The 14,199-nt window shown below is 35.3% G+C and overlaps 1 protein-coding gene across 2 annotated transcripts; it reads right to left on the bottom strand.

Moving 5' to 3' along the window:
• Positions 1-2,370: 2,370 nt before the first annotated feature.
• On the bottom strand, positions 2,371-13,721 carry LOC104901944 (bifunctional purple acid phosphatase 26). Of its 2 annotated transcripts, none has more exons than XM_010689572.4 (10): positions 13,563-13,721; positions 11,570-11,801; positions 9,424-9,624; positions 9,220-9,331; positions 8,500-8,726; positions 6,612-6,750; positions 4,700-4,920; positions 4,200-4,321; positions 3,925-4,086; positions 2,371-2,799 (listed from the first exon to the last, which is right to left on the bottom strand). In XM_010689572.4, the coding sequence occupies exons 2-10, from the start codon at positions 11,759-11,761 to the stop codon at positions 2,739-2,741; spliced, it is 1,437 nt and encodes a 478-aa protein (XP_010687874.1). In that variant the 5' UTR covers positions 11,762-11,801; positions 13,563-13,721; the 3' UTR covers positions 2,371-2,738. The 2 variants fall into 2 exon arrangements, with proteins under 2 accessions (XP_010687874.1, XP_048490414.1); XM_048634457.1 differs by lacking the exon at positions 13,563-13,721 and adding an exon at positions 11,890-11,999.
• Between the last annotated feature and the right edge of the window lie 478 nt (positions 13,722-14,199).

Below are 14,199 nucleotides of genomic sequence, written 5' to 3'. Positions count from 1 at the left end.
CGCCCCACGACTAGGTTTTCTTTTAAGGTTCCAGGAGGAGCTTTGTCTAGATTACTCATCGTAAGAGGTTAAAATGGCGCGTTTTTTACAGGGACGTGCTTGATATTTTGCGTAAAAAGATAAAAGACAGATGTTGAAGTTTGGTACCAACTTATACCAAAATATAGTAAAATTAGTATCAATACCAAAATAACTCTTATTCTGATACCTAATGTAAGTGAGCTTTGGTATCAACTTTGAATTTTGGTACCAACTATAGTTACTTTGACACCATTCATACTTACTTTGGTATCAACTTTGAACTTTGGTATCAATTTTGAACTTTGGTATCGCTAATACTTCCTTTGGTACAATAATTTGGTATCAACTTTGTTTTTTATCTTTTTGTGTGAGAAAACCAAAAATTGATTCTCATGATGAGATGTCAAGTGTTTCTCTTCTAGAAGGGTGTGCATTCAAAGTTTTTTTAAATGGATATGGTGACTTTTTTATAGGAATATGTTCCATAGGGATTTCAAGATACTTTTGGAAGATGTGCGGATGGGTGAGAACGTTTACATTCAATTCAAATGTCATTTACATCTTGTTTTAATTCTTTTTAAGCTTGTAGTTGCCTTGTATGAATAGCTAGACCCCTCTAGCCCTTGTCTTGACTTTGATAGATTGGGGAATGGGGACTTTGTTTTTAGAAGTGTGCTTTCAAAGCAGTGCATTCAATCATTGAACATCGCTATAATTTACTCGAATCAGCTCTAAAAGGCTCCTAACACCACCACATGTCCGCTCTTAGTCATGGATATGCTTTCAAATGGTATCTAATATTTACTAGTACATTTGTTCAAAAGGATTATTATTGTTGTTGTTGTACTTATTAATTATTAAGATTGATAATTATTATTAATCTTGTTGTTATCATTATAAATGTTAGTGTTATCATTATTTTAAGTTATTTTGTTGTTATTAAATAATAAAAAACTAAAAGCCACGTGTTAAGAACATAAGATTGACGCAAAAAAAAAAGAAATATATAGAATATGATAGCTCAAATTTATGACAACGAAACTACTAAGTTCAGATTACATTTCAAAAGAAGATAAGTGCGAGATACAAATTATAAATTTAGATTCGGTATACCTCTTCCTACCGAATTCCAAATCTCTCTAGCTATTTGAAGTTGCACGCTATTTATTTCTTTTTTGCGCAAGTCATAGTTGTTTGTATATCTTATTTTATTTTATATGGAAAAAAAAAGTTGAGTCTGCCGACTTCTCAAGTGTGAAACATTTTTTTTTAAGGAAAAGTATGAAACATTATATAAGTGGTCTTATAAATTAATGACTTGGGTTATATAATTATTTTTAGTAATAATAATTATTATTATTATAATTATAATTATTGTTGCTGTTCTTATAATAATAATAATAATTATTATTATTATTAATAATAAAAGTTGTGTAAAAGTTGTAATAGAAATAAAATGATAATCATAGTAATACTATAAATAATATCTTATAATGTATTGCATAATAATGACTTACAAAGTAATGATATAATAGTAATAATATATTTTATAAACTATGCTGCTGACAAAGAAACAATTCGTTCCAGTAGATAGGATCTTGACGCGAGTACTTGTTTTCAGCATGCTTCAAAAATTAATTAGTTAAAAAAATTCAAGGTTACTCATCACTGTCATAGATTATGTGTCATTATTATAGAATACTATAAGATTATGTTTTTTTTGTTCAACACGTGATTACAATTAGAAGACAACTATACAGGGCTTAATATGTGCAAATGCTAGCCATGAAGCCAACAAGGGCCCAAGTGGTAAAAAACACTAACATACCATATTACCATGTCTGTTGTGGCATTTTCATCAATCGAATAGAATTCTAATGCATGCCTTAAAGGTCCCTTGACCATTATATGTTATCAAAGGGCCTTTCATAACCCTAAGAAGCTTCGTTTAGGAGAATAACTAGTTATTAGGCCCAGACTATGCCTCGGGTAAGGAGAATTTTCATACACAAAATATCACTTGGTCCAGTGGTTAAGACTTTAATATATGACCTTGAGGTCATGGGATCAAACCTTATGCTATGCAATTTCTAGTTTTTTTTTTATTGTATGAGGATTACATGGAGTAAAATGATCTAGGGAGTGCCACATGGCACCGTTCCACATTTAGGAACGCCTTTTAATATATTAGTATAGATATAAAAACTAAACTATATAGAGCTCAACATCATTTAGGGTGCAAGCTTCAATCTAAGTCTCCATACAGTAGCATAATATTTCAATATCGTATTCCCTTTTACAGACAAAAGAGATGCGCAATATTTTAAGATCCATGTAATAGAAGAGATATAAAACATATCTAAATAATAAATAAATAAAGAAAGAAAGAACCCACATATACAAAAAGGGTATGCAACAATGATTTTAAAACTTCGGATATAGGAAAGTGTTGCAACTAATGAAAGGAGCAAACATAAGAATAGAAAAGACATGGTACTTTTGAGATGTAGATCTCCAACTAAAGCACCATAGAGTTTTACGACAAGTGACTGCTAGGTCATGTGCTTACCGGACCTCTTCCCTTGAAACTTCTGTTACCGGCACCATAGAGTTACACCATAGACCATACATGGAATTGATTTTCTAATGCATATAACACGTTTATTGCTCATTCACCACGACATAACATTACAAGGCATCGCCCTTTAATATTAACATTAGAACACAGCACTCCCAAATAGTGGCTTCTCCAGCTTTCTTCGCCGTTTATTGCTTGCCCTGTACCACCATAACAATAAATTATCTAAATCAGGTTCACCGAAGAGAGTTAAAATACACAGTTATAGTGCTACTGCTACTTTACATCAGGTTTTCCATATATATGAAGAGCATAGCACATTGATGCTCCCATAAAAAAAGTAATGACATGCTCGACTCGGATACTTGAGAGCTAGTTTCAACAGTTCACACTTATATTAGAGAATGTTTGGTGTGAGATCTATAGGTGCTGGTAACGGAAAAAAAGAAAACGATTTTCTTTTGATGTTGTTTGGTACAAAGGGTGGAGTAATGGTTTCCATTTCTTGACGGTAACTATTCCCTGAGTTATTACTTATTACCCTCCTCAACCCTATGTAACACAGCATGATATCTTTCTCAAATCTCAATCCAATACTTGTTAGTGTTTCATAAAAAGAACAGTTATTATCACCATTTCTACCCTTCATCCGATCCCATTTTATAGTTGAACTAAACATGCACTCAATGTATTTGACCTTACACCTGACAGACAAAAGAAATTATTTTTGAAGATCAAGGGAGAGAACAAACATTCATGATAAATATGATTATTGTAAAAATTATACATACCATGTAAGAATCAGTTTCACATGCTACGCTGCTTACACTATGGCTCAATAAGCAACAAGGATTTAACAAGGTTTCATGCATGGTAGTGGAATCATTTATGATTTACACGATAATAATACAAAAGTAGTCAGATTCTTGCATTAAAAATGTAAGACAACATGTATTACGAATCAAACAATCAACTCTAAAACCTTTATTTCATGCGGAGTAATTTCTTAGCTAATATTTTAGCCTTACATGTATTTGATGATGACAAGCTAAACTAATTAATTAACTTGGTTTATAAGTTGTACTTGTATCATTCATGTGTGTGTGTTCACACAGCCGCACGCGCGTGTGCAAGGATCATTGACCGCAGTCACTACATAATGAATTTGACATTGTAGTCTTTAATCGAAATAACATAATATACTTCACAATTAGGTATCAATAGTAAACTCGTTTTATGATAAATCTAGTTGTGGCCAAATATGTTCACTAAAGTTCCTGGAGGTATGTAAATTATCTCCAAACAAAGTCAAATAATGAGCTTACCAGTACTGGTTCAGTAAAACCATGGAGTCAGTAGGCACTTTCTTTCCATCATCATTTCGATTCCAGTGGTAGAACGCATGTGTTCTGTTCTTAATCTCTAAGGTTGAATGTCCATAACTAGATTCTCTGAATGCAGAATATTCAGGTTGTGGATCTCTGAACCTGCATGACAAAAAGAAATACTCTGAATGACCTGTTCAAAAAGATCTCATAAATGAAGAAATGGCACAACATGACTTTTAGGCTTATTCAATGGAGTAAAATGTTAGTCTCACCTTCCCGCAAGACCTTCTTGATTTCCCCCATCTCCAACAGTTATATAAACAGGAGCTGCTTTGTCCGGTACAGGATAACGTTCACCACTAGATACATTATAGCGTATATTTGAGATCCGATACTAGCAAAAGAGAGATGAAGTATTAGTTAAGAAACTTGTCCAGCCAATAAAAAGATCATCCGTTCATAAAGGGAAGTAAATACAATTTTAAACAAGACCATTAACATGTCATGCTTGCATAGCTGAACTATGAAATTGATTGTAATTCAGATCCTTGTTTATATAGTTCTTTCGGAGGCATATATATAACCAAAAGTCCAAAAGTCTATGTGGCAAAACAGTAAAAAGTTTTACAAAGTCATCGTACTGGATCGACAGATTTGTTTTAGATTTCAACACAAAATAAGACATGAACTTCCTTCACTGAATCCATCTTTATGATTCATCAATTAGGTTATTTTTTGCCTCATAAATATTAATGTAGACAGAAAAACCTACCGATCTTTCATATGCATGAACATGGCCTGCGAAGATTACATCAACTTTGTAATTAACAAACCATTCCTCAAAGACAGATCGCATACTTTCACCCTCCATAAAATGTGCTTCGTTGCTGTTGTAAATTGGGACGTGCATCAAAACAATTAACCATGGCGTCTTTTCCCTGTCCACCTTCTTCAGTTCTTCACTAAGCCACTTCCATTGTGGTGTGTATTTCACTGTTAAGGAATAATATAACAACTTCAGCTACCAGAAAAAAGAAAACTACAAGAGTAACAAAGAAAAACATAAGCTCATGGACTTCTGAGAAGAATCGCATGGCAAGCACTGAGATAAAAGAAAACTACAAGAGTAACAAAGAAAAACATAAGCTCATGGACTTCTGAGAAGAATCGCATGGCAAGCACTGAGATAGATGAAGAAAGTTTGAACTATCCATTTTAAGTGAGTTACATGTATTGCTGACTAATTATTGCATTATGAGTCATGGCTCAATTGATCTGCGAACCTTGAAGCCAAGGCCAATAGCTCAAATCTAGCATCGCCAGCATGATCTTAGCGGCTCATTTGGTAGGCCTTCAAGGGTGCTACTTTAGGATATAAGTACACTAATTAAGTAATTATTGAATTATGAGTCATGGTTCAATTGACCTGCAAACCTTGAAGCCAAGGCCTGTAGCTCATATCTACCATCGCCAGCATGATCTTAGTGGCTCATTTGGTAGGCCTTCAAGGGTGCTACTTTAGGATATAAATTCAGGTATCCATAATCCCACATAAGTCATAGCACACCGAATTACTTCAACGTTGCAACAGACCCTTGTAAATTAAAGCACGGTTAGTTAATACCCCCTCCATTATATAATATGAAATTATGAACATTAGTGTGTAAAGGACATTCTACTTAAAACTCCCTGCTGGGTTGGTTATGCACACTAATGTAGGAGTGACAGTCTTTTAGGACCAAGGTATACCTGGTTGACACCTAGAAGCCACTGACTGAATACACCCTAGATTCACTCTTTATTCTGATCCAATATTCACTCTGGGATTGGGAGATTCCTTTGCCAAAGCCTGGAGCCAAGTACTCACTGATCACGTCTTTAAGGGAACACCAAGCAAACTGTAAGCCAACCACCAAAATTTTGTGAACAAACCACAACCTCACAGAACTATCCGACTCTACACTCATGTGTCATACTTCATATTTGCAGAATTACATAGGTGAAAACGAAAATCATCAAATGAGAAGACACACACCATCGCAGAGGACCTAGAATCCCACAGCTTTCCCATGGATATTTTGAACACTCATTCTGAAGCACATATGGCATGGCTGAGAAACGATTTCTTTCCCCCCAAGGTTCCAAAGATTCGGCAACAATCAATTTTTGTCCTCCAAACGTTGAACTTAACCTTTCCTATTCCATTAATTTATTTGCTAATCAGTAACATTTCAAAACTCTCTTCCTTTCTTTACCATGTTAAAGGACACAAAAGGTCCTTTCTGAAACCCCTCCTTTCACATAACATAAAATTTTACTGTATCTAAAGTGCTTTCAAGTTTCAACACTTCTTCAAGTGCCATGCCCATTTCTGATATTTGATATCAAGTCAACATAAGCTCCATGAATATCATAAAATTGGGGAAAGAAGAAGCTTGTCGACTCATATTTTTAAATTACACTACCAGACTACCTGATGGACTCAGCAACGATCTGCTTTGGCCAGAAGGAATACAACTGAACTATTATGTACAGCATTACAGACATTTAATTGCTTGACAGCTAATTATGTGGCATGATTGTATGACCATTAACTACTCCCCCTCCCCCCTCCGCTACCTAGTGCATAAGTTGTTCAACGAGATAGATGCAAGATAGTGAGCTAATCTCTGACAGAAGCTTACCAAAGGGAGAATAGCTGGAGAGCACAATAATATGGGCAGATGCGCGCCGGATAGCATACCAAAGAGAACTACTGCTTTGAGAAGCTGCATAAGGTGTTGCGTATCTGTGGAGGTATGATTTAAAAGGCACAACTTCTCCCTGAACACAATAATGAATAACAATCAATAGTGAACATAAATAATAAAAAAAGATATATATGCACTCTGATATTTGCTTTACGTAAGGCACAAAAAATCTGTAGAAGCATCCAACGGTAAATACCACAGCTTCTATTAGTAAGAGGATTTACTTATTCATAGACAAAAGGAGAAAATCAAAGAAATAGGTTGATTAGCATTGTAAACAAGATTCATAAACAGGACAAAACAAAGCAAAACATTTGGCAAATGACATTACTTTTGATTATGTGGATTCAATTTAGATAGATAGCACCTTACAATTTTTGGTCCCTTTAATAGGCGATAATAAATGATTGAAATTGTGATGAGTTTTCTGAGTAATTTCGCAAAGTCCCATATGAAAGTCCATGGTCATGCAACTCACTCCCAAATATGTCTTTATCTTCATAAGTTCCCATTACTACTCACTTTCATCGCTAAAATGGTAATGGTTGGTAATGAATACTTTTGGTGTTTTTTGTGTTACTTGCAACATTGATGCATGGTACAAAAAATTAGGAGAGAGAGATAAAGTAAAAGGGAACCCATGAACTAGGAGAGAAAAGGAGGGGATATCTTTTGCCAAAGATGTCGATTTTGCAAGTAATATGCAACTTCCTGAAATGGGAAATGTTGCAACTACAAAAAAAACAGAGGTAGTATTTACGAAGCAAAAGACATAACTGAGAGTAGAGTTGCGTTACCTTTAATATTGGTAAGGAACGTTCCTGAAGATATACACATATATAATATAATTACTACATATCACCGTCGTGCCATAGAAAAAAATCGCGGATGTGCTCATGATCGCGATAACTATCACGTTATCACGGAAACAGTTTGTATCGGATGTATGGAATGGATCGCGACTAACACGGCATGAATTTTTTCAAAAATTTCACATATAAGGGATTTAACGTCATATTTGCAGATTTATAGTGTAATAAGTATTTCTTCATTATAATATATGAAACCACTCATATACATCCAAACATAAATGTCCCCACTAAATTATTCTCCCTTCTTGAGTGTGTGCATGTTGTTTTTCTTACTATTTATGTCTTTTCTTTTGTCAATTTTGTCAAAAGAATGGACGTTGCGGAAATAAGAACACTCTAACGCAGCGAGTCACCATAGTGAAGGACGTAATGGACGACGCGGCGAGAAGAACGTGATTTTTGTCGCGGTGTTCTATAATGGGATTTCCCGGAACGGCAAATTCCAAATCCATAGCGAAACGACTGAGTTTTAATTCCATGATGAGGACTAATATCCTCCTCCAAGGACCAACTATAAAGACAAAGTACGCCAACCACATTAGATATCTGACAACTGGATAAGTCTAAGTCTCAGCAATAAAAGCCATATCTGCCAAAGATTCTTCTGATAGTTTCTATCATTTGTGACAGCCATAAAACATAAGAATCCCCCCAACCCAGTCCCCACACCCAACACGCACAAACTGGAAGGCAATTTTTCAAACAATTGTCTGCTTCTTATCCCTCTGAAAATGACATAATCACCTGATAAATTCTCCGCGATTAGCCTAGCAGATGCGATTCTCCGATTACATGGAAAAATAAATCTACACCACAACTACTTTACCTTCCCTGTATGTGCACTCGTTTATGATCCCAAGACCTTAACAAGATTGAAGAGGAATCTTTTGGGAAATAATGAAAAAGAACATCCGAGTTGATCAAATAAGAGAAGAATCCAAAAGTTTTACCAAGTCAGGCATGTATTCTATCTCATGATTTCCAGCTGACCAAATCCAAGGCTGGTATGCAGCGATTCTTTCAGCAAAACGGCCCCATGTATCCCATCGCATTCCAATATCATTTTTATGATATCTGTCAGCGTAAGAAAGATCCCCAACAAATAAGATGGCTTGAGCCCCACTTTGATGGTAATGCTCAAGTGTTGAGAGAGAGTTATATGTCTGGCCCAAGTCACCTGAAACAGATCCAAAAGAATGTGAGTTCCTGCTGTAAGTTCTCGGTGAATCTCTTACTCTCTTTAGCCAAAGGAAGGGGAAGGATAAAGAGAGTAAACATGAACTCTGTAATGAAAATCAGGTGTCACCAGCACAGACAATATAATCTACAGAAGTACTAATTTGGTACTCTTCATATATAAGAAAAGAGAATGAAACAATGTGCATCACTTCCAGTTCGATCCTGATATCTTTTGGTATAGGCAACAGCACTGTTAGGCCTTTGTAATCTATGTAAGGAAGATCTCTTCTGAAGTAACACTTGAATAAATAGTGTTCCATAAAACCAGCTAATATCACTCAAGCAGTCAAGCTTACTGCTTACATCTATACAAGTATAGCTAGAGGCTACATGCTGGATCAGTTAATTTCATAAATAAGAAAGAAGGAACAGATGTATTCCAAAAGACAATGAACTAAATGACTCCCACACAAAGAAAAGGGACAACTAACCAATTATGCCAAATTTGTACGAAGTATCTGGATTAACCTCAGGAGGAGTTTGAAACCAAAATTTGCGGGATGAGTCACCACTTCCTATCTTGTAATAGTACTTCTTGTCATACTGTATTACATAAGACAAAGGAAGGGAAGAGAATAAACAAGAGATATAAATGGAATGGAAATAGATGTAACTATTGCAACTAACTGTAGTACCTCAAGACCATCAACAAGACAATGATGGATGTGTCCAGAATTATACTTGTAAAAGCTGTAGTTTGCAACTGTACCCTCTGCAGTAAAATCAAATTTATCCTCTGATGTTCCATATTGCACTTTGCTGGATCCTGGTTCATCAGGTGTCACCCATGAGATTATAACAGCTTTTCCATCATAGTCACCTTGTGTGATGTGCACCTGCATCATAGCACCCAAAATCATAAAAAAGGCTTTAGAGCTCGGCGAATATCTCATTTCTGAAACACTGAAGTTCATTGTCAGGGAACACAACATCATCCTTCCCAGCATTAGTCAAAAGGATAATATTTAACTTTAAGCACATTGGACTTATGATCAGGGTTGTTACTAGGATGTTAGTAACAAGCCAAGTTAGCAGGTTGTTATCGATGATAGTTATAATTTTTACTTACTTATGCAAGTGAGGCCCTTGCAAGAGAGTTGAAATTTGATCCAAAATACTTCACCATAAAGATGATAGGGTAGTTTCTTAAATTATTTTGGTGTAAAGGGATAGATTTTTAATTTCTGTCACCAAAAAGATAAAGGTTTGTACATTGCTTGCTTTAGTAGTAAAAGTTTGTATCTCACAAGTTCAGGGTTAAACTATCAAACCCTTACCCTTACCCCTCCCAACACCCCCCCTCCCCCAACACTCCCAAGGGGCCTTGCTGTTAAACTGTGCACTGTAGACCAAGCAAACACAAACCCAACACAATCTTAGAGCTACGTTTCACTGATCCAGCACAAAGTAATGATGAATGGAATCAATAAAAGAGAGAATTACACAAAGGATCAAAACTATCAAATAAAAAAAATAGAAGGGACATATACTCAGTCCTAATGATCACTTCTCCATAAAATCGTTCAAGCTAATGAGGTATTCTCCTTAAATGATATTTAATATATATATTTGGAGGCTAAACATAACATAGGCCAATCCTAATACAACTTCAATCGAGGCCTCAAATACAAGTGAAAACCTAGTATCAACTACAAAACAATTGGTACATACTGCATACTATAAAAACAGTCACAAGCTACTTCACACCCAAGGCCGTACGACCATACTCCCTACTCCCCAGCACTCATTGGCTGTGCAAGTTAGAGTTTTGGGTCGTGGGGAAAGACCATTGCAGGAACACCCACATGCCCCTACCACAACCTAGCCATGCAGCTCGCACAGATCAGCTTTAAACGGTCATATCTCCTTCAATACTTACCTAAATCATGCATGTGATGCTCATTGGAAAACTCTCAAACCTTACTTGTATCACAAAGATTTCACCTTCATATTATCCATAGAGGAGTTATAGATCTTCAATTTTTCAAACTCATAACCGTAAGTTCATCTTCAAACCCTTAAAATAAACACCAAGCCTCCTAATCCATCATGGACCATCTAAAGCCTTTAGAAACTTAATTTAAGCAACAAAAATGGGTACTTAATAACACACTCATAAGACCAAGTTAGAGCCTTGAAATCACCAGATAAATAAGGTGGAATGGCAACAATTTTGAGCACAAACTTCGGAAGGATGCTCTAAATCACTAATTTTACTAGAGAACTATGGCTTCTATTTCTCAATGACTAAGTTAAAAAATGGATATGATGAACCTAAATATCTTCTCTCAACTAGTCTTTTTATTTCTAATATTTAACCATTCTTTAACACTCAATATTTGCAAATGATTGCACCCATTTCCTATACCAACAGCGCACATCCGAAAGAACTCCTACAACTAACTTGAAACCATTCAAATCCTCCTCCCCACAAGAAGAAGGAAATTTTTTTGCAGGAGCACATAGTATGTCACTAATTCAGCAACACCACATGCAAATCCCATGAACTAGTCGATCACGCACATAGAGCAACAAGAGGTTTCTTCTTTTTTGGAGTAACCAGCTTCAATTGAAAATTGAGCACAACAAAACAAGACAAAACACAAAGAAAGGAACAAGAAATTGAATTCTCAGTATGTTTCTGGACAAACTAAGTTCTTGAATAATTGTTTAATCATCGAAGTGGATAAATCCATAATGCAGAAAGTTAACTTGGGCATACGAGAACATTGTTGATGTTGAGCTTCCGAATTTATTAGAGTCAGGAGTGTAGATGCTTACTTGTTGAGGTGCATTATGACCCTTTGGAACAGCAAATACTTCATTATCAAGAGGTATATCAGTTGCTGGCCACTCTGACCTAATAAAAGTGCTTGTTAACCCAGCATCCCCCTTGTGAGCATAACTCAAGAAGACAAGAGATACAAACAGAAGCTGACATGTCCACGAAAGAACCCTCTCCATCCTCATCATTGGTAGTTTAGTACTGAAAGTCAGCTGATGCTTAAATAGACTGTTGCATATAAACAATACCATACATCACTCAGTGCAATATTACGACTAGATAGTGTAACAACTACTATAATGTTGATATAGTATACTTGGGGAAACAATCAGTGAATCGGGCAGCTTCCAATCTCCAAATAGTCACCCAATAGCAGCACCAACACCAACCACAATTACAGTCACAACACATGCGCAGTCATATAAAGCTGACTCTATTATATACTCCCTTCGTCTCTCAATACTTCACCCATCTTTTCATTTAGAATTGTGTCAAAATACCAAGGGTCCACCAAATACAATGAATAAAAACTTACATCAATCTATAGTTTTTAGCTGAGGGCCCACTAAATGGCCCGCATCCCCCCACACAATTGATAATACTCCCTCCTTAATATTTGTGCCAAACAAAATATCTAAGGTGCGTGCTTCTAGACGGAGAGAGTATATATCAGCATCATAGAAGAAATACCAAGTAATCAATCCTTATGCCAACACAAAGAAAAGGGATGCGAAGGTGGCATATCATTGGCAACTTTCTAAAAGCATATAATTTAGTTAGAATCAATGGTTCTTTTATCCCAAAGCTTTTTTTCCTTTTTAATAGCAGTAATCAAACGACTTATGAATAAATGAGCTACAATATGTTTTGACCCAAAGAAAAGCATCTTAATTCGAAGCAGCACCGAACTTGGCCACTAAATTTGATGGACTTCACATGACAAAGTTGCCTAAAATATAGTTTCACCAACCCGTTCCCAATTGCTAATCACCTTACCCCAATAAAAGCACCATGATCTCAAAGCAGACTGTTACTTAGCATACTAAATCAAAGGAAGCATTTGCAAGCATTTCAAATACCATTCACAGTTTCACCCAACTTATTTTCTTTTCTACTCCCAATTTATACTGGCTAATCCTTTTCAACTCACTAATATTTCTTTTAAGCTCCCAAATTGAATATCATCATGTCTGTTAAGATAGCTTTTCAACTTTGAGTTAGCTTACCATTTCAGCCAAGGAATGTAGCTTGTAGGATTGATTAACTTTCAGCTAGCTTTTTTCTAGACTTCAACCACTTTTCAACTAAATTACTTTATTTCAACTACATGCTAGAATATCAATTTCAACTAGTCTTGCCAAATACTCCCTCTCCTCTCTAATAGTTGTTCCACTTCTCTTTTCAAAGTAAAACTTTATAAACTTTGACCATACTTTTTCCCTAATACATACTTCTATAACTATTAAAAATCATATGAGATTTTGTTAGCTCTGTGTCTATTTTCTAAACATTAACAAATTATAACTTTGTTTAAAACATAATTAAATATATCGATGATAAAAAATGCGCATTGGAGACAAAAAAAATCATTTTCCATCAAGCTTTTCACCTATTAAAATACCCATTTCCACTAACTCCTCATTTTTCATCTGGTAATGCCAAAACCACCCTAAATCACTATAAATATTTCAACTTTTTCAGATGACCCATTTCTAGTAAACACTTCATAAATAAAACCCACAAGTTAAATCAAATACTTACACTTAATCCGACAACTAATGGATCAACAAATTGATCAAAAAAAAAAAAGAACTGCATTTAACTTCCATTCATTGACTTAAACTACTATGATTAAATCTGCAACAATACAATTTACATATGGGATCAACAAATTAATAGTCCAGTAAAAGGATTTACACTAAAAAAAGGGAACAAATAAGTAAATTGAGGGATAAAATTGCAAATTTTTGGAGGTAGTGGAAGCATTACCTTGAAGCATCAGCAGATGGGGATGAGTGAAGATAGAGAAAGGGTGAAATGATGGGTGAATTGAAGATGATTAACAAGTCATTTTGAGACTTTAATAATATGGGGGATAAGGCGTAAATTGACAGAAACCCATGCTTGAAACATGGATGCTTTAGGTACAAAACAAAATTTGTATGTCGTCTTTTTTAAGGAGAGATTCTAGGCATTTCTCGTGGATTGGATTTAGATTATCATTACTTCGGGCGTGTTGGACAACAGTAGCTGTGGTGATAACTTTTAGTTGTAAGAGTAGCGGTTAGCTATACTGGTAGCTGTTAGTGGTTGGTGTGTAGCTGTTAGCTGTTAGTTGTCCAAGTAGCGGTGTAAAATATTGATGTTCGGTAAAAGAAGTTGTCAAAGTAGCTGTTTAAGAATAACTAGTTAAAAATTCAAATAAAACTTTAACATATAATTTATATACCACTAAAAGCTACCCAAAAGCTACAAATTGTAGCTTTTGACAAATACTACTAAAACACTACTTGTACCACTAAAAGCTACTTACACCACTACCTTGCCAAACACTCTTATTTTTTCTAATTAGTGTTTTGACCTAGTCAAGACACTAAAAGCTACTTAAAAAGCTTGTGCCGAACAC

Source organism: Beta vulgaris, chromosome 8 (genome assembly GCF_026745355.1).
Source record: "Beta vulgaris subsp. vulgaris cultivar EL10 chromosome 8, EL10.2, whole genome shotgun sequence".
Taxonomy (NCBI): domain Eukaryota; kingdom Viridiplantae; phylum Streptophyta; class Magnoliopsida; order Caryophyllales; family Amaranthaceae; genus Beta; species Beta vulgaris.
The sequence above is the reverse complement of the archived record's forward strand: the minus strand, read 5'-3'. Positions and strand labels throughout refer to the sequence as shown.

What these genes read in the sequence shown, in the direction of transcription:
- LOC104901944 (XM_048634457.1), bottom strand. Translation starts at nt 11,984, where the DNA reads ATGTGTTGTGACTGTAATTGTGGTTGGTGTTGGTGCTGCTATTGGGTG. An exon ending in TTCACTGATTGTTTCCCCAA is followed by an intron (nt 11,802 to 11,889) that starts GTATACTATATC and finishes TATATGCAACAG; the next exon opens with TCTATTTAAGCATCAGCTGA. An exon ending in GTCATAATGCACCTCAACAA is followed by an intron (nt 9,625 to 11,569) that starts GTAAGCATCTAC and finishes GCTATGATGCAG; the next exon opens with GTGCACATCACACAAGGTGA.